This window comes from Battus philenor, unplaced genomic scaffold (genome assembly GCF_028537555.1).
Source record: "Battus philenor isolate CCGP_79_NKW_IND1 unplaced genomic scaffold, ilBatPhil1.0.hap1 SCAF_21, whole genome shotgun sequence".
Lineage (NCBI taxonomy): Eukaryota > Metazoa > Arthropoda > Insecta > Lepidoptera > Papilionidae > Battus > Battus philenor.
In genome coordinates, this window is record NW_027181684.1 from 13547984 (window position 1) to 13567778 (window position 19795).

The window sequence follows — 19795 nt, forward strand, 5'->3', positions numbered from 1 at the left end:
TGATGATGGCTTTCGATAGAAAACGAAAAGAAATGGGGCTGAAAGGAGATAGCGATCCCTGCAGTCGATTTGTGTTTGCTGCGGAGCCGAAGATCAGGACCGCCGCAGGGAACTGATGTGGCCTGTGTCTGTATTGAGAAGGGCTCGCGAGCTCCCGCCTCGTTTCTTCACTGGGAACTTTCGTCTACACACATTAATATGTTTTATTATAAAATATACCACCGTGTATACGAGTATGTATCACTTCACAGCGACATGCGTTCACCGCAAGTACTGCGGTCAATGGACACGATCACCGAGGCGCCTCTGGTCACCTAGAATAGTACGGAATACTTGGAACTCGAACCTTTTAACGGAACCTTTAAGCCGGAGAACGGAAAAACCGTTCTCCGGCTTCGACGAGAAAAAATAAAACAATTTAAATTGTACGAACCTGTTTTATTTTGTTAATTGTTTGTAAACTATTTAAATTTATTACAAGTATTGTAGTGTACAGATGTATGAATAAGAAAATATTAAGAAAAACATAATGCAATGTTATACAACATGTAATATTTAAGGTCTATTTAAATCTTTTAATTATTCTTTTTAAAACAAGAACATTATTGCAAATGAGATGACGCGCTGGGCGGACGACGCGGCCGACGGCGACGAGCGTTGTTCTAATGGAAGCGCGAATATTAACGAATGTTATTATCAAAAATATTATTAATTATTAGCTGCAAGGTTGACCGGTCCACGGCGCCAAGCAGTTCTTCAAACCGCGTGTTGATAGTGTTTAAACAGCAGCTTGTTTTGCACCATCACCTTAACGTAATAATACAAAATAATATATATTTGATAAAAATCCCAACTCTATGGTAGCTGTTTAATTCATGATATAGGAGTTCGCACCGGAAAATGTCAGTGGGAGGGTTCATCGACCTGCTGTGTTTGGCGGTGACACCTGACTGACCGACCGTAATCAGATGTAACAAATACTGAGGCAACATATCACAATCGAGCACCGAGGCTCTGGTGGCGCGCACCGCCGCGCGCTAGCTGCTCGAGGAGCGGCTCCGTGGGACAAAGCGCAGCGGCAGTCCGCCCTGCACGCCCTGCACGATGCCGAGCCGCGGGTCCACGCGCGGCTGCCGCGGGGCGCCCGCCGCGGGCCGCACGCTGCTGCGCGACAGCACGGCCGCCAGCCCCGCCAGCGACTGCATCATGCCCAGCCGCTCGCCTGCCGAACGAAACCGAACACAAATCATATAACGACACGTTAATAGTTTATTCGCAGCCTTCTTTCAGAGCTCGTTCTAGTAACCACATGGGTATGTAATCCTTGCTTTCCAGTATTAAGCCATGGCCGCGGCTTAGCTTCATCAAGCAGTAAGGACTGCCTCTTTGAAACAGCGATGAAGGGGAGATTGGTATACGTTGTGTTGTTACTACCGGTGCAACCCTGCGCCCCGCGGCGCATGCCCGGAACGAACTTTGCCGTGCAGACGACCATAACGTTCAAATAAAAGAGCTACTTACCAATGCAGGCGCGCGGCCCGGCGCCGAAGGGCAAGTACACGTATTTGCCGCTGGAGGCTTCGCCGCCGGGCAGGAAGCGCTCTGGACGGAACTCGAGGGGCTGCGCGAAGTACAGCGGGTCGGTGTGCAGCGCCTGCAGCGGCACGAACACCTGCACGCCCTCGTCGATGGTCAGCGCCAGCTCCGGAAACGTGTACTGTCCCACACACTGCCGCACCAAGAACCCGAGGGACGGGAACAGGCGCATGCCCTCCTTGAAAGCGCATTCCAGATAAGTCATTTCTTTCACGGCGTCGTAGCTCAGTTCGTTGTCATACTTGGCAAGGACCCGGTCTACTTCCTCCTGCACCTTTTCTTGCACGTGCGGGTGGTGCGCTAGCTGATGCAGTGTAAAGCTCGTCGCCGACGACGAGGTCTCGAAGCCGGCCGCGAAGAAAATGAACACCTGCGCGGCCATCAGCACGTCGTCCAGCTCCAGCTCGGCCAGCTCGGGCGTGCCGTCGGCCTTCCTCCGCTCTATTGACTCTCCCACCATGAGGCCTTTCGCCCTGCACTCTAACAGCAGATCAATGAAGTCGTTTCTACCCGACGGCCGGTAATCCCTCTGGCGCAGTATCTCCCGCACCAGAGCGATCACGTCCCGCTCCACGTCTTCGAGCAGCTTAACGTTTTTCAGCAGCTCCGGGAAGATGTGCTTCAGGATGCCCATTACAAAATGCCTGTTGGAGATAGTAAATATTTTTTTTCCAAGTTTTCTGAAAGCGGAATTTTCGTCGTTCAAGGAATCCGCCTCCAGGCCGAATCCGCAAGCGCCGATGAAGTCGGTGGTAAAGCGCGCCATCAGCTCGCGCGCGTCCATCTCGACTCCGTCCGCCGCAGCCGCGCGCACGCGGGCCCCCAGTGCCGCGGCGCGCGCCACCACCAGCGGGAACATGGCGCGCAGCTTGCTGCTTGTGAACGCCGGCGTCATGCGCTGTCGCAGCAGGCGCCACAGGTCGCCGTCCGCAAAGAACAGCCCACGGAACATCGGCTCCACCACTTTCTTGTGCGAGTTCAGGCCGCGCGGGTAGAAATGAGCAAAGTCGGTGGTCAAAATGCGCTTAGCGATCTCCGGGTCGCGTACGATGAGCTCGGGCCGCAACGCCCTATAAAAGCCGACCACTTTCTCTCCAGGGTAGGCGCGGTACACGTCAACCAGCACTTCCGTGATGCTCTTCCTCATGAGGAAGTTGGGCAGGTTGTTACCGACGAGCGGCAGAGGACGCGCGTGCGGCACACGGCGCGCCGCCCAGTAGCTGTGCGAGCGCGTGGCGGCGCGGTAGAGCGCGAGCAGCGCCAGCAGCGCGACCACGGTCAGCAGCATGCTGTTCCGCGTGCAGCCACCGCGCTAGTGCCGCCGCGCCGCGCGCGCCCGCCTTATATACGCGAGCTGCGGGCTGCGGGCTGCAGTACGCGGCACCGCGCGTGCCGCTGCAGGCGACCTGTGCGTAACGCGTACAGAAACAAGTAGTGCGCGGCGCGGTGCTGGGGCGTTAACCATTAATTAAACTTCAATAACATCGTGGACCTTATCATATCAGAGGTAGGTACCGGCTCGCAAAAGCGGTTCTCACGCGGGCCCGCGCCGAACCGTTCTCAAGGAACCATTAAAAATTAGTTCAGTAGCAGAACCCGCGGACGCGGAGTTCACCGTACAAAAAACAAACAAATATATATCGGTGGGTTTCACGGCGGCGAGCGAGCTGGACCAATCGTATACATAGTATAGTACGTATATATAAACAGCAGAGTGCGAATTGAACGTAAGGCAGTTCATAAGTTATTGTCATTGAACTACCGGAACATGAACTCAACAAACATAAATATTGTTATATGTTGTATCGCGCAGAGCGGAGGACGTAAATTATCATACTACCGAGCCGCTTGCAGATTATCACGGAGGGTTAATCTCTCTAAAATGTCGATAGACAAACAAGGCCGCGTCGGCGAATCTTTTGTACTTAAAGTTCCAATCGGCGCTTTGACCAGCGCGCAGCCGCATGCGGTTAGAATCCAACTCGACGTGACGCGACACGTCATGGAAAGTGTTTACAGCGTTATCACAAATAAGCAAATTGCGCGCAGCAGAAACAAAACTGCGCAACGCCACCCGCACCAGTCGTAAAGATTTGAAAAGCAACTCTACCGTGTTGACTATACATGCAGGCGCACAAGCATTTTTGAGTAAGGAGGTTCTCTGTCCAAACCGAAATGAAACACTGCAGGTGTAGCGTATAAAGCTGTAGGTGGTAAGAAAAGAAAACAGCAACTCGGCAACAGAAGAAAAATATATTTAAATCAAAATTGTAGAGGGCAGAAGGCCAGGTCTAATTTTACACCGCAGCTCGGTACTCCTCTGGTGGTAGTGGTAAGCAGCCGCACGATCTCCCAGGACTGGTCAGGCGGCAGCTTTAAAATTTTAACTAAGATATATGGGACGGAACATGCAACGTTACATCGGGTGAAGTAGCCCGCACGGTATTTTTTTTTGGCTTTATGGCCCCCGCTATTAGGAGCCTCTCGTACCCCCTATCTAGTTTGGGACAGGGATTTTATTTACACATAAATTTTTCAGAGTTATCTTTATTCGACACATTTTTGTTCTTTCATCCCTTCTTGCTTTCATCGTCTTCCTTTCCTCATCTTTTTTACTCTTGGGTGACTTTGCCAAGGATCGGCAAAAGTCCAATGGGCCTGTAGGATTTCGAGTGCGCGTAGTCTTCCTTATCTGGCTTCCGCAACGCTACGACCACTGCCTCCTTCCAACTCGTGGGGAAGTGGCAAAGCGCGAGACAACGGTTGGAGAGCGTCAAGAACAGAACGAGTTCACGGCGACGGCCGCACGGCAAATGTTCGCGGTGAGTCCGTCAGAGCCAGATGCCTTCTTGGCATTGAAGGTCGATACGGGCCATCGGAGCTCCTCCATCGTAAACGGAGGGTCGCATGTTCCATCATGGTCCCCCGAATTGACTTCATCGGCTTTAGCTCTTACAGTTCTGTGGTCCGCATTGTCCTTCCCGGGGTCGTCCTCCGGGAAGAAAACCTCCTCCAGCAACCTGGCTGATCCCGCTGCGTCCAGCACTTTACCTGACTGGACGAGGGGGACGTCCTCACGCCTCACCTCCGTGCGACGCATCACACGGTGGATCCCGTCCCACATAGTCTCGAGGCGGTAAGTCTCCTTCGCGTCGCAGTACTCGCGCCAGACCAGCTCCTTACGAGCCGGCCTCGCGGCTCTGATCCTTCTCTTCTTCCTCAAGACATCTGCCTTGAGGAGAGCTGTTCGGACCACCAGAGCAATTCCGTCCTCTTCCGCTTGGAGACTTTCGGCAGGACCAACTCGGAAGCTTGGCCCACAAGGGCTCGCGAGCTGATTGCGGTGGTGCGGTGCGGCTGCGTGGAGCTTCAGGTGTGACAGCAGCACAGAGCCCTTTGCGCTCGCGCCGCTGCGCTGCAGTTAAGAGAGCCATAAATATAACTCATGAGGTCGGAACGTACAGCTTTGCAGCAGCTCGCCGGCGGGATTCATAAAGGTAACTATAGAGGTTCTCGACAGTAGTCAAACAGTCCACAGTATTATTCTACACATATTTATCTAATTTTAATTTCTTAGATGGAATTGTGAAGGTAACCACATTGTACGTAAGACCTGTAATGGTGTATGTGATCAAATAAACCAATAAAACCTGTACCAAGAGAACCGCAGCCGACCGCGCTCACACCACTGCCCGCTATATTTTATCGCAGGCGCTCGAGAGTCGTAACGTGTCGTTACTTTAGAGACGAACAACAACAATAACAATAAAACTCGTATAAAATAAATAAATAAAGGTTATCAATTTACCCACAGTTACTGTTACTGTAATGTACGTTTCCGTGAACGTGTCGCGCGCACGCGCAGCGCCTGTCGGAGCACCAGGAGCAGTTCGCATTATTGTTGCCAGCGCCGGTCCCACCCTTTGACGGTTGCGTCAGACGTCCTCTTTGACCACAGCAACTCACCTCGTTCACAAGAAATACTGTATATAATAAAAACTTATATTAGCTAACACAGGTAAAACGCCATCTTCTTACAAACTTATTGTATCTATATTGGCTCGCGGATCCTGGATGGTGTTCGCCGAAATTTCTGTTCTGTAGTGAAAGGGAGCCCGTTTTCTCCATATTTTTATAAAGTATTCTACCTGTATACCCCGTTTCTAAAAAGGAGGAAGACGCTTTCGGGCCTGTCTGCGGTTTCTACTTCTTCTTATTGTTTTAGCTTCGCCTCTGGCCAGAGCGCGCCACGCGTGCGGAACTAGGGCACATTCGTGTTAGTGCAAACAAAGGATGCCAAAATACTTAAACACATTAATTGCTCTCAGTCGCTGTCGCAGTCTGAAACAGCGACTTTAGATTTTATTTAATTCATTTGTTATAATAGCGAGTCGGTGTTTGCTCACGTTGCCGCGCGGCGACGGACGCCATTTAATGTAAACTTTGTACTCGCTCGTGGTCGCGGGGTGTTCATAGTGCTTAAACAAGAGCGAGTGGGCTGCCGGGGTGGCAGGGAATCGGACCGCAGAATTGATCTCTTGCCTAGGGTTTAAGTATAAAACTCTTCAAACGTAGAAAGAAATTATCGATCATAAAAAAAAACACTGTTGTGTGAAGTAAATCGCATGACTGTTCCATACGCAATACAGTTCCGCAATGCTTGCAGCGAAAATGTTATATAGCTATTTACACACATGCGAAAATTGTATCATAAAAGGTGGTGGCGTGCCGTGCGAGCGGCTGCTCGTGGCGGCGTTTGTCGACGCGTGTCCTGTCGCACCTCGGGCGTGACTCAGTTGTCGGCTGTCAATAACACTCTCTTCGTTTGAACTGCAGCGTCGGTCTGGACTCCCGCGCTACCAATCGGAAGATAACATATGTAGGCCCGCGTGCGTCAGCCGCGACGGCGACGCGTTGACCTGTCGGCAGCCAACGACCGCACGCACTCCGACGCGGTCACCTTGCAGAGCACTGTTTGCACAGGTGCACACTCCGCCCGGCACCCCGCGCCCCACGCCTCCCACACCTTTACGCCACAGTGCAGCACGCACTGAAAATACTTTGTAAAAATTCTTTTGACCAACTCGCATCGCTCGCACGTCCCCAAACCTTGCCACCGCCCCGCCTGTATCTTCTCAAAAATCTCCTAAAGAAATGATTTGAAATTAATTTAAGCATCGCCTTGCTGTTGCATCACTAATGGTTGAGTCCAGATCACTGGCACGCGCCGGGCGGCCGCGGGGAAATCGATACTCCTTTCACGACAACCTGATTAACAGCACCCGCATTGTTGGCAAGCCGTCTCTGGACAAAGCCTAGACGCTAACAAACTAACCATATTACAAATAATTGACCATAATAAACACAAGATAATGTTTTATGTAGAGACAAATTATTTCAGCGAGAAGTTAGAATTTCGCTTTTGAACTCACGGCTATATTCACAACGGCAAAACTATTCGTCATGAAGTAAAACAAATTTCTGGCCTCGCTCTTTGCTCCGACCTGCCCAACCTCAACTTGACCAAGAGCCTCCATGGTAGCAGTTTACAATCGACAGCCACCCCCACAGTTCCCGTCAAAGGCAAAAAAGCGTTAATCGCGTTACAGTATTTTTTACAGAATTTCATCGTCGCGTTTAGATTTAGTCTGCGCGTGCCTGGCGCCATGTTGCATAAAGCCGTCGCCCGCGAGCAGGCGACAGCGAGCGCGACTGCTCGCCGGGCTTGCCGCAGTTCTCCGCGGCGCGAACATGATACTGCTTCTCCTGGTGTTGGCGGCGGTTTGGTGGTGGGGTGCGCGGCGCCACGACTACTGGCGGCGGCGGCGAGTGCCTTACGAGTGGCCACTGCCCTTCGTGGGCACGGAGGCGCGCGTGTTCCTGGCGCGGCGCAGTGTGTCGCAAGCCGCCTCTGACGTATACTGGCGGCACCCCACCCAGCGCTACGTGGGCACGTACCGCGGCAACAAACCGCAACTGGTGGTGCGCGACCCCGATCTCGCGTACCAGCTCCTGGTCGCAGACTTTAACTCCTTCCACTCGCGCGGGCTGCACCCGTGCGAGGACAGCGTGGAGCCACTGCTGCGCAACCTGTTCTTCGCGGAGGGCGAGCTGTGGCGCGCGCTGCGCCGCCGCCTCGCGCCCGCCTTCACGATCGCGCGCCTCAAAGCCATGTTCCCGCTGGTGGCGGCGGTGGCCGAGCGGCTAGCGGTGCGCGCCAGCGACGCAGCGGGGCGCGCGCGGCCTCTGGATGTGCGCGACCTCATGGCGCGTTACAACACGGATGTCATCGCCTCCTGCGGTTTCGGCATTGAAGCCGACTGCCTCGACGACGACAACTCTGCCTTCAAGAAACTTGGCAGGAAAATCTATCGAATGACGCCTCAGCGGTGCCTCACTATCTTGCTGAAATGCGTTTTCCCCCGAGTATTTAAATCATTTAAATTTCTAGGACAGGAGCTGGAGGATGAGGTGGTTTCTTTAGTACGAGCGATAATAAAGGAAAGGAACAACGAGCCGTCGGACCGAAATGACTTCGTGGATCTGATGCTGCGCCTGGCGCGACACCCGCGCGAAGGCGAGATCACCGTCGACGATGAGTTGGTGGCGGCGCAGTGCTTCGTGTTCTTTGCGGCTGGTTTCGAGACGTCAACGACGGCCACCAGCTTTACGCTGCACCAGCTGGCGCACCACCCCCGCGCGCAAGACAAAGCGCAGAAAGAAGTGGACAGCGTACTGCAAAAGTACGGCGGGAAGCTCTGCTACGAGGCTGTGAACGAAATGACTTACCTGGAGTGGACGCTGATGGAGGCGCTGCGCATGTTCCCGCCGGGCCTGCTGCTGCGCAAGTGCACGCGCCGCTACACGCTGCCCGGCACCGACGTCACGCTCGACAGCGGCGTCAAGATCCTGATTCCTCTGGAAGCCATACACAACGATCCGCAATACTTCGAGGAGCCGCACGAGTTCATGCCGGAGCGGTTCAGGCCGGCGCGCGTGGCCGCGCGGAACAAGCGCGCCTACTTGCCATTCGGCGCAGGGCCGCGATACTGCATCGGTGAGTTTGACCCAACCCACAACTCGACAGAGAACTTTTTGTTGAAATTCATTTTGTGCTATCACGATAGTTCGAGATAACATAACATTCATCGTCTGCCTCTGTGCCGCTGAAGCTACGATACCCGCTTGAATGTTTAGAGGCGGACTATCGTCGCCTAAAAGGATGTCATGCGATATCCACGTACAGTCCATGTGACCATTCTCCCCCGGGCGCCACAGAGTCTGCAGCACCCGTGGTGACTGCGCCCCGTGCATTGCAGGTGCGAGGCTGGGCATGATGCAGTCGCTGGTGGGGCTGGCGGCCGTGCTGTCGCGCAGCAGCGTGCGGCCCGCGCCGGGAGCCCCGCGCGTGCTGGGCGCACACCCCACCTCCACCGTCGTGCAGAACCTGGCCGGGCCCGTGCCACTGCTGCTCCACAAGCGGGGCGATGTCTAGTGCCAAGCTGTACCTCAAATAAATAATAAAGATATATCCATTCGAACACTTGCCAATGAATTCCTGCTCAATCCCAAAACGCCACGGTGACACCGAATCTTTGTGTTGCAACACTTCCCAGCAAACATATGTGCATATATCAGCCAAACAGATTATAGCTCCACAACGCCTACTCTAGGTATAGCACGATCGCATGCAAGCGAACTTACTTAGAGACTTACTGTCCGAGCGCGCAATCCGAATCGCTGCATTTTAAACCACAAACAAAATAATAATGTTTTAGTTACAAATTTACGTTTTCTTTAAGTACAAAAACCTTGCTGTGGCTGAACCGATGGGTGGTCGAGCGATGTGTGAGCTCTACTCTATCCACAACAAAAACCACTCTCATGGAAAAATACCACAGACAGCGTTACCATCAATTTTCTTTTCAGAGCCGAACATTCTCCAGTGTATCAAATCTGTACCGTTATATGTTAGCGCTCCATATGTAAATTAAAATTTTAACAAAAAAACGTACGCGAGACAGATGACAACTTACGCTTGTACATACAAATCAATAAAGAATTTAAACCATAACAGATCTATCATGCGTAGGTGACGTCATAAAAGTGCGTTCTTTGGGGCGATCTGATCCTAATGAGTGATAGTCAAAAACAAGTTGCGTGGAATCATTTTAATAATTAATATAAAATAATGAATAGAAAATGGTCGTCAAAACGGAATAATATCACAATCGTAAGTCAAAACACATCGACAAGCGGCGCGCTAGGCGGACAGGTCGCCGTGATCGAAGAGGTCCTGGTCGTAGAGCGCGGCGCGCACGGTGCGCCCGCCGAAGTAGCGGCCCGCCAGCGCCGCCGCCGCCGCCGCCGCCTGCTCCGCCGCCGCGAACTGCACGAACACCTTGACGCGCGCCGCCGCCGGGTCCTCGTCGTCGCTCTGCCGCTCGTTGTATATCACGAGCCGCTCCACGCGGCCCCACTTGGAGCACTCCTCCTGGATCTCGTGGTGCAGCGCCTCGTCCACCTCGTCGGCCGACACCATGTTGCACAGCAGCACGGTGCGCGACGCGCGGCGCCGCATCAGTCGTTGCATCACCAGGTGGCGCGCCGACTGCCCCGAGATAGACAACGACTCCTGCTGCTGCAGCGTGTCGGGCGAGCTGTCCAGCAGCTTGCGCTGCAGCGCCGCCTGCTGCCCGCCGCCGTCGCCTGCCGCCGCCGCCGCCGCCGCCGCCGCCGCCGCCTCGCCCTGCTGCGCCTGCGAATGCGCTATTCGTCAAAGAACTGCTGTGCTGACACTAGATGCATAAAATGTCTCTTCCCGGAGTGAAGAAACACCTGTTCCCAAATCAGATGCCCAGTAGTCCATCTTTAAGTTAGCGGAAACCCTTGAAACAAACGTGTTACATGCCTTCGCTCGCCTAAATAAGCAGCAACTGTCTCAACGACACTAATCATCTGACCGTCACTCGCGGCACGAACAGTGGCAGAATCGACCCCATTGCCCATTCGCTTTACAATCTAGAAACACGATAACAAACCGCTCTCGTCCGAAACGAGCCCGGATCTAGTATCACAAGAGATGCCAACCCCGAATCATAGCAGATAGAACAGTCGCAGAAGTTTTTTCAGCCACTTCTCCCAACACTAACGCTTTCCGAAGTAGTAGTTGTGATAGTAGCCGGGCAATAGCGAGCGACCATGCAGATAGGCTCTCTCTCGAATATAAAATCCAAGGTCGTAGGGGCCTTTGACCGTAGAAACTCCGCGATGGCCTCACGATATGATAAAATAGTAGTACGCAGCAGCCCGAGCCGAGGCTCCTCCGAGTCTTCGAGCTTCGCTACCTTAGAAGAGGCCTTTAAATATTAAAATCAAAGATGACAGTCAGTCGTCAAGAGATTTACTCTGGCTTAATCTTTTGCTCATTGTACTATGCCTTGTGTAACAATTTGTAATAAGATGGCAAGCTATTAAATTTAGTTTCCTAATTATGTAACTTGTTAGCCAAACATTTTCGATTGTTTGTTAATCTTCTTGGGTAATAGAGACCACATCAATTTTTTTTTATTAAAATATTGGATAAACACTCATGTTGTAGCGGCAACACTGTTTCCGGTCTGAAAATACTAGTGAGTGAATGATTGTGAACAAGGTTGGTACATTTCCTTTATGACAACACACCACTTATGTCAGCTTGGTGGATAAAGGTAGCCTTTACATGTAATCAATCCTGTTTTGGGGTTTAAGAAGCTGATTGATATCAATACAGTTATAAGTATAAAATTCTTTTAAGTTTTTAAGTCTCATTGTGTCACGTTCTGGTGATCACAATAAGGGCGGTCAAAGAAGAGATACCTGTGCACTGTTCCGCACGGAGACCGGGGCGGCCGGGATGACGACGCCGGGCGGCGGGATGACTGCGGGCAGAGCGGCGGGCAGCGGCACCGGCAGCGCCGCCGGCAGCGTCGCGGGCAGCGCGACCGGCAGAGTGACCGGCAGCGCGACGGGCAGCGCGGCGGGCAGCGCGGCCGCGAGCGTCGGCAGCGCGGCGGCGGGCGGCACGCCCAGCGCGTTCAGCTTGGTGAGGCCCAACGCCACCGCGTTGCTGGCCACGGCGTCCATGGCCTGTATTTTGGCGGTGGCGGCTGCGGCGGCCACGGCGGCGGCGGTGGGCATGGGCGCGGCGTGCGGCGGCCCGGCCAGCGCGGCGGGCGGCGTAATGGCGCGCCCCACGCGCAGGTACTGCCCGCCCAGGTCGAACAAGTTCATGGACGCGATGGCCTCCAGCGCGGCGGACAGCGTGGAGTACTCGATGAACCCGTAGCCCTTGTGCTTGTGCGCGGACGTGCCCTGCGCCAGCTTGCAGTACGTGATCGGCCCGAACGCCTCGAACACACTGCGTACAAACAATTTCATTGCACTAAAATTGGAACTCAAGTCCAGGGTATCAGACTTAAAGTTACAATTTCAGGTGACCAGCCGGGGTAGAGCCGAGGGTAGCTTTCGATTCGGTTACAGTTGATAACATTAAAAAAAATTTAAGCAAGCTCACTTACTTCTTAATGTCGTCCTCTGTGAGCTCGGGATGTATTGAGGCCACGTAGATGCGGTTGTACTGCTTGGCCTCCTCCTGGATTTCGTCTATGACGGCCTGCGCTTGCGGCATATTCGACGGACGACCCACAACTTTAATGTTCCTGTAACAAGTCGCCAGACAAATACAATCAGCGTTCGTTACAGCGTTAGTTGTCGATGTAAGCATAATCGCATCAACTGCAATAACTGGAACCGACTGTCAGGAGTCGGGTGGAGTGGATGTGGCGACTCACCTGCCGCCCAGCATCACTCCGTTCATCTGCTCGAGGCTGAGCTGCGCAGCCTCCGGTATCTCGTACTCGACGAAAGCGAAGCCCTTGTGCTTCTGGGTAACCGGATCCCAGGACATGTTGATGGATTTGATGGGACCGAACGGCAGGAACGCCTGTCTGATCGTGTCTTCCTTAAGCTCAAAGGAGATGGAGCCTACGTACACCCTGCAAGCACACACAAAGCGGCGTCAGCGCGGGCTGCGGCGCGGGGCGCGGCGGGTCCTGCCGACGTGCGCTCAGATCTTTTCAGCTAATTCCGTGCTCACGGGCTCGACCTGCCGCGGCGGGAGCCTCGCGACATCGCTCTCATCACAGCGCCACCACAGACACAGGACTGATAAAAAACTGTGATTGTTTGAATAAAAAAGTAAGTATAATAAGCTTTTTATGTCTAACATTTTATTTATCTACTCAGATAAAAAAACATGTGCAGCAAAGTGAAGACATGCATCAAAGATAATGCCAAGATCTTTAATGAGAAAAACAGATTCTTAAGGACAATAGCCGATGACAGGATGCAGAGATTTCAGATATATTAAACATTATATTTAAATTTCTTTACATAGAAAAAATTGAATTATGAAATACGCAATTGAAATTCAACTAGCAACCAACTTATAATTTCAGTCTTTATATCTGCCACTTAAACATTAATTGGAGTTACAATGTCTTTGGATTTCAAAGACAACTTTGAAAATTTTTCATCTTGTCTCAGAAACTATGATACATCATGCTGAACATCTTGTATTGAAATGCTTGAAGCTCAGGTCGGAGATCAAAGCCGTGCTGGTTGGACTTGGAGAGCCGTGCATGCAGAGTAACATAAGTAGGTGATAATGCAGCTCCCGCACAGATTCATTCAAACTCATTCCACTCATATCTGTGCGGTATGATTCATCCAATTAGATTTCATGATGTCTCTGTAGCAGGGTAGTTTGTACTGTGCGCTTATTGTGTACTGGCAAGCAGGTTGACTGTCTAAACGTAACAAGCAGCTGCAACAGGAGGCGGAGTGCATGAGAGAGGGTCACACAGTGGCGGCAAACAACCAAATGGAATGGACCATAATCTCCTGTTAACTCAATCTATTTTGCCCTGCCCTTTTACATTTTTTTTATCCTCCCAAATAACAAATTTTCTCAAGGCCCTTATAATTGGCATTTGTATCAGTCAATACTTCTCCATTCAACCCAAATCTCTTACTAGCCAGCCATTTCTTAAAATTAGGAAAGAGAAGATAGTTTTAGAGGACTAAATCTGGAGAATATGGTTGCTGTAGAATAAATATATATTTGCTGTCATAGTGACTACACACATATGTACTTGGTGCATTGTCTGGATAGAACAGCATTGTTTTTCTACCAAATTTTGCCATTGATGCTTTATTTAATATAGAATCTATTTCCAAGTTCTCAATAATCTTGACAGATGATTGTTCTGTCCACCTTCAGGTAATCTATGTGAATGTCACTGCATGTATCTCATAAAACTGTGGCCATGACCTCATTCGCTGACGAACCCACTTTGGCTTTCTTTGGTGCATGTCCGCTTGAAGAGAATATCTCTTTATTGAATAATCAGTCAATGTCCAAAATTTGTTTTTCCATTAGCTGGCGCACTGTCTGCACGATGGGAGCTGAACAGTCAGTTGATTAGGTTGACTTTCTAATCTTGCTTTGTATATTTCTTGGTAGTAACTTTGTTTTCATCTCCTGTTGTACCTTGTTGATCTTTAAATGCTCTTGTAATTCCAACATTTTAGCAGCAATGGAGCATTAGACACTTGTAACGTTTTAAGTTAATGTCTCATATGTCTTAAAATATAATTTTAACCAAAATATATAAACACGAGATATGTCACATAAATCGCAATACAGCAAAACTTTTTTTTTAACCCTTGGTGGGGTACGGTACATCTCAAGTGGCGTGGGATCGTGGAAGTATTTTATCGGTTCAGCAGACCTTTGTTTTTATGACAAACATTCCAATGCGCCCGCACGCCAACCCCGGTAGTTTAGATCTATTGCCCGGGAGAAGGACCCTGGCCTCGGTCGCGTTCACTAGCTCGGTGACGTCTCACGCACCGACGCACACTCTTTGTGTCGGTGGTGTTCACCAGCTATGTCACGTCTCACGCGCAGGGATTAATTCCAATTTACGGTATAAATCCTCGTCTTCGTTCTTCAACCTCATTCTCGAAGCATCTTTAAAATCACGTCACAATCTATATATCGCCTTGCACCCCAACGAGATAAGTGTTGAGCAAATATTATAAAAACAATATTAAGTAACATCTAGCTATAAATCAAAGCTCAACATTTTGTCTGCGTTCATAGTTCCATCATTATGTATTCCTTATTAGTTTTCAACTTGTTTATTTGTTTACCTCTTCTATTTTTGTTTTATAAGGTTTTAAATTTTGTAACTCCGTTTTGACAGCAAACAATCACATCAACTGCCTTCGGCTTCTTCCCTTCCTTCATCAAAAGCCATGTCAGAGGAGCAAATGGCACATATATTTATATATGTATATTATAACTGTGACATCTACTCACAGGTACAGTTTTAAAGAGAACAAGCTTTTTGTCTAATCACAGAGATTTTTCTTTTTTTGTTAACATTGATGAGTTTATCTGCTTTTAATGTCGACAAATAAATTAGACAACTTGGCCAAAACTTGACTGTTGCCTTAATAGGCATAAACGGTAGTTGACAACTGCAGGCTTAATTATAAAGTTACTGCAAGGTCAAAAGGCAAAATTATCAAATAGCCCATAAATATTAAAAGGTGGCCAATCCTGTACGACCTGCACATGAGGGCCAGTGCCTGTTGCCGCTGCACTTGCGTGCGCTGCGAGGCCATCTGCTGCTGCTGATGTGCGAGTGTCTGCTTCATGAGCACCATTTTGATGCTTTGCTCCATGGCGTACTTCTTGGCGCGTGACACTGCCTCGCTCTGCTCCGAGTTGAGACGCGGCAGGGAGCCGCCCAGGATCGCGGGCAGTGTCGAACATTTCGCGCCGGGACCTGTGGGCAGGTGATGCTTTGTTACACTTTATATGAATACTAATAGAAGTGTTGGTAAGGTCATATGGTTAAATAAAGTTTCGCTCTTGTGCCCACGCAGACACTGTTGATCAACATTTGTTTTTCTGTTCATTTGCATATTGCAAGGGATGGCATTTATACTTGGGAACTCTGAGGAAAAATAACTCTCACGCACCTGTGTACACATCTCCGACTTGGTGCAGGTCGTAGACCGGCGCGGCCAGGAAGCCACCTGCGAAGCAGAGGAAAAGTAAGCGAGTGCCGACGGCGAAGACCGCACTGCAGTGGACGCTGGCATTCGGCTCTCGTATTCGATCACTCGCGCTGTGCCCGCCCCCGGGCCCACGCGCCTCGCACACACCTCACACACCGCCTCGCACACGCGCACGGGCACAGCCGCGTTCCTACGGCACGGGGGCGGGGCCCTGCCATACCTCGGGCACGCCGGGACGTGTGGAATAATGAAGTAGGTACATTGTGCGGGCGGAGAGCTGACCCGCGCCGCGCAGCGCCGCGCCGTACGCTATAGCGTACCAAAACCTAACTTATATCTAGCCTGGAACAGAAAGCAGAACACAGATCACTGAGAGCGCTAGCGTCCGTGGAGCTGCATCGCCGCCGCCGCCCGCGCCCGGCCGCCGCCCTGCAACAGCGAGCACACGCGGCGTTAGAGCGGCAACACGCGCCCGACCGCCCGCCCGCCCACACTCACCCGCGCACGCCGCTGCCACCGCGCCCGCCTCGCCCGCCTGCAACTGACACGGCACGCGTCACTTCTCCCCTCTACACTCCCCACCGCACAAGCGGTGCTGCTGCGCGTGGCAACGTGGGACACGGCGCGGACCCGTAACTCAGGTCGACCGTGTGCATGCCATATATTTGCATGGCTGTCTTGCAACACATGGTTGCCACAGCGTTGGAAAACATGAGCATAGTTTATAAAAGAATCTCTTGAAAGTTCAGTAGTTAATAAACTTACTGGTGATGTGTGGCAGTAGTAGTTACTAATAAATCTACCGCAATATGTGTCACAGACCGCTGGCTGTATGCACTTTTTAATGTGACATTAGTTCAAGAAGGCAATAGCATGCCATAAATATTAATGCACATCGAAAAACTAGAGCAATTGTTTGCTTTATAGAGACCAAGTGATATGCACTAGTTCAAAATTGATCATTTCCCGGTGTAAAATGAGGACAGTGCCGCTTAGCTGCAGAAACCAGCCTGTAGCAACAAGACAACACTAATTAATAAAGAATGTTTTAAATATACATAACAATTTTTTTTCAAAAACAGTTAAAAATGGAAAAGTACAGTGTAAACTATTTAAGATTCAGACAAAAATCTCCATTAATGTGACAAATAGTACTCTGCAGTACAAAAGTTTAAATCACTAACACATTCATATTAAAGTGTTAATGCTAGCATGGTATCAAATCACCACCAACAGTCCTAAACAGCTTACTGCAAACAACATTTGCAGCCAGAGACAAACACCAAAGCTCAACAATAGTTTCCCATATTAAAAGCTTATAATTAACAAAAACAAGATCGTTTGATAATCTAAGCATCATCTTAACAGCGCCCATACCAAAAGTGATGTTTTATTCAATGCATTTGAACTGAACAATTAACAGAAAACTTTTTAGCAATCAAGTTATTTCATCTGCTCTACTCCTACAAGCTTAAGTAAAAACTGTGTAATGAACATCCCAATGTGCCAAATTTAGTTTATGGGCTAGGTAAACAATTTACATGAGAGCCATTTTAGCATTCATTCTAACGGCGCTTATTGCACACCCTTTAAGAAACAAACAATAATAATTGATCACCTGCCTCACCCTTTAATATTTAGCCATCTGTATTCATTTATGAATATGTTCATATAAAACACCGATTGAACGAGAAGGACAGTGCAATGGTTTTCCTATATTGCAAGAACCCGGTCACACATGACGCGTGACGTGTAGAAGTAACACACGCGTCCACTACTCACCAGTTCCATCTGTCTCGCGCGCGTTGAGCGGTAATCGAAATATGTCGCGCAGAAGCTAACGGCTTACATAAAGAAACTGAAACAGAACTTAACCAGAGTTAGTCGCATGAATACTTCATATATCGTTCGTTCTACTCAGCGCGGCGTTGCGTCCCAATCGCAGGCATGGACTTCACAAACGTCAAACGCTATTCGTTTTATTGATCAATGCGAAGGTGTCAAGCCTTTTCGCTAACAAAACTGTCCATAACGGTTTACTATTTATTTATTTTATTTGGGAATCGAAATAAATTAATATAATCTTGATTCAAAATGAACATTAGGTTAAATCCTAATTTAATTTGAAAGTTGTACATTACTATAATTATACGAAGTAAAAATATCCCGATATTTTTATTTCGTTTAGTATAAATGGACCTACTGATATAACTATTACAAACAATATTAATAATTTTAAGAAAAATAATTAATTCTTAATATTTTTTAAGAGAAAAGTATGGCAAATGAACATAAAAATATTTTTGTTCATTATTTATTATCTATAGTTAGCAAATTACGTTCGAAAACGAACTTAGATTTCTAATTACAACATAGTAGCACGATACGAAGACAGATGGCATCAAAATGCATTTAAATACAGATATGTAGGTGACGATGACAAACTACCCGTGCACGTATTTGTTCTTTTTGTTCCAAACTCATCAGTAGCGTCAACCATACTCCTAGCGTACGAACTCAATATGAATTCGAACACGCCTGGAAATTTCATAAGTGCAAAAATATTTTAATTCAAAAAAGTATTTGACCGTAGTGGCCAGTGACAAAGAATATTCCCTTGCAAACGCAAGTAAAAATTTAATGAATGAAGAACCTTTGTTAAATATAATAATACATATAATATATATTCCGGAAACTAATGGGTTACTTTCTTAAGGAATCGACACATTATTTAAATAACATATAAAAGCGTTACTACAGGTGCAATAAAAGCTGCTAATTATGAGTGGCAGCAGCATTGTCCGGTTAGATTATTCACGTCGAAAAAAAGACATGGCACAAAGTTAAAACTCCGTGCGATTGAATTTTTTTTTATTTAAATAGTAATGAATGCCTCCTGACAAATTTTTATTACCGCCATCTATTGTTGCTCAAAGAAACGACTCCGCTCAGTCGCCATCTCCAGGCGTGCTTCCGCACTTTCACAGTAAAAACAGCACTTAATGTTGGGTATAAAGAATTTATTCCCATAAAACTTACACACAGATATTTAAAAAGAGACATTGTACTATATTACATTGTATTAAAACTGGGTTGTTTTTAAAACTGGATGGATAGATACTCTATGAACTGAAGCATGTACATATGTTTTTTTAATTATTTTTTTTCAAATACTATAGCAGCATTACATTCCATCAAATCATTGGGCGGATTATTGGCGCAACTGTACTTCTAAAAACAATACATTTTTTTTCCGTATTTTGTTCTAACCTTAATTTGTTGTTTGGATGGATTTTAAGTTATTGTTTATTTTTTATTGTAATACGCGTTAATTTGCTATAAGTTGAATATATGATATCTAACAGATTGTATGATGTAGCAGTAGTCGCGCCACCGCTTTTTCCTGAGGGTGCCCCGTGGAGGGGTGAAACACGTGTTGTGTGATTTGACGGTGGCAGTTGTGTAATTCGTATTGTTTGCCGCATGCGCATTTATCAGCAGGTTGGCGGGCGGTGCACTTTATTGCACGATTAATGCTACATAGCGGAAGTAGCTATATATTAGTTATTTTCTTACTTGAATATATGAGTATTTTGATACATTTCTATGAATGGTGTGCGATAATGGTATATGGGATAGTCTTTTGCTTTGGTGCAATTAAAATAGAATATTTAATGTCGACTTGTATAATGTTACATAGATCCGCAATAGCATCGAACAGGGAGATATTACCATTGCGGGCCGTGTGTCTGCGCGTGGTGCGCGCGAGAGTCAAGTCAGGGACGTTTAGTTTCGCGTTTGGCCGCGTTGAATATTTACGGGGGATAATTAAATTACAATTTGGTAAAAAAAATTAACTAAAAGAACTAACAAATAAAACTTATCAGAATCTATCTTAATTCAATAAAATTGTTTATGATGTTGAAATGTAATAATTAATAAAATTCTTAGTTTATTAAACAGTCAGATGAAAATTCTGATATAATACTAGAAAAAAATTCTTTACGTTAACTTCATACGTTAGATTTTAGGACACTTTATGAAAAAATATATTAAATTCTAAGAT

At 48.4% G+C, this 19795-nt stretch overlaps 3 protein-coding genes across 6 annotated transcripts; 1 reads left to right on the top strand and 2 right to left on the bottom strand.

Moving 5' to 3' along the window:
- Positions 1 to 423: 423 nt before the first annotated feature.
- On the bottom strand, positions 424 to 2892 carry LOC137923419 (cytochrome P450 6a2-like). Its single transcript, XM_068766670.1, has 2 exons — positions 1522 to 2892; positions 424 to 1222 (listed from the first exon to the last, which is right to left on the bottom strand). The coding sequence occupies exons 1-2, from the start codon at positions 2882 to 2884 to the stop codon at positions 1038 to 1040; spliced, it is 1548 nt and encodes a 515-aa protein (XP_068622771.1). The 5' UTR covers positions 2885 to 2892; the 3' UTR covers positions 424 to 1037.
- A 4455-nt stretch (positions 2893 to 7347) lies between these two features.
- Positions 7348 to 9091, top strand: LOC137923519 (cytochrome P450 6g1-like). Its single transcript, XM_068766779.1, has 2 exons — positions 7348 to 8653; positions 8916 to 9091. The coding sequence occupies exons 1-2, from the start codon at positions 7348 to 7350 to the stop codon at positions 9089 to 9091; spliced, it is 1482 nt and encodes a 493-aa protein (XP_068622880.1).
- A 661-nt stretch (positions 9092 to 9752) lies between these two features.
- On the bottom strand, positions 9753 to 17683 carry hfp (Poly(U)-binding-splicing factor hfp). Of its 4 annotated transcripts, none has more exons than XM_068766667.1 (8): positions 17512 to 17683; positions 16228 to 16264; positions 15691 to 15747; positions 15275 to 15494; positions 12429 to 12632; positions 12156 to 12296; positions 11455 to 11995; positions 9753 to 10354 (listed from the first exon to the last, which is right to left on the bottom strand). In XM_068766667.1, the coding sequence occupies exons 1-8, from the start codon at positions 17518 to 17520 to the stop codon at positions 9860 to 9862; spliced, it is 1704 nt and encodes a 567-aa protein (XP_068622768.1). In that variant the 5' UTR covers positions 17521 to 17683; the 3' UTR covers positions 9753 to 9859. The 4 variants fall into 4 exon arrangements, with proteins under 4 accessions (XP_068622768.1, XP_068622767.1, XP_068622769.1 ...); XM_068766666.1 differs by having other exon boundaries at positions 16228 to 16270; XM_068766668.1 differs by lacking the exons at positions 16228 to 16264; positions 17512 to 17683 and adding an exon at positions 15950 to 16026.
- Positions 17684 to 19795: the final 2112 nt, after the last annotated feature.

Coding starts and splice junctions, on each gene's coding strand:
- LOC137923419 (XM_068766670.1), bottom strand. CDS start 2,884: ATGCTGCTGACCGTGGTCGCGCTGCTGGCGCTGCTCGCGCTCTACCGC. Junction 1,223..1,521: donor CGGGCCGCGCGCCTGCATTG/GTAAGTAGCTCT, acceptor TTCGTTCGGCAG/GCGAGCGGCTGGGCATGATG.
- LOC137923519 (XM_068766779.1), top strand. CDS start 7,348: ATGATACTGCTTCTCCTGGTGTTGGCGGCGGTTTGGTGGTGGGGTGCG. Junction 8,654..8,915: donor AGGGCCGCGATACTGCATCG/GTGAGTTTGACC, acceptor CGTGCATTGCAG/GTGCGAGGCTGGGCATGATG.
- hfp (XM_068766666.1), bottom strand. Junction 15,495..15,690: donor AGTCGGAGATGTGTACACAG/GTGCGTGAGAGT, acceptor ACCTGCCCACAG/GTCCCGGCGCGAAATGTTCG. Junction 12,633..15,274: donor GCACTGGCCCTCATGTGCAG/GTCGTACAGGAT, acceptor GTGTGCTTGCAG/GGTGTACGTAGGCTCCATCT.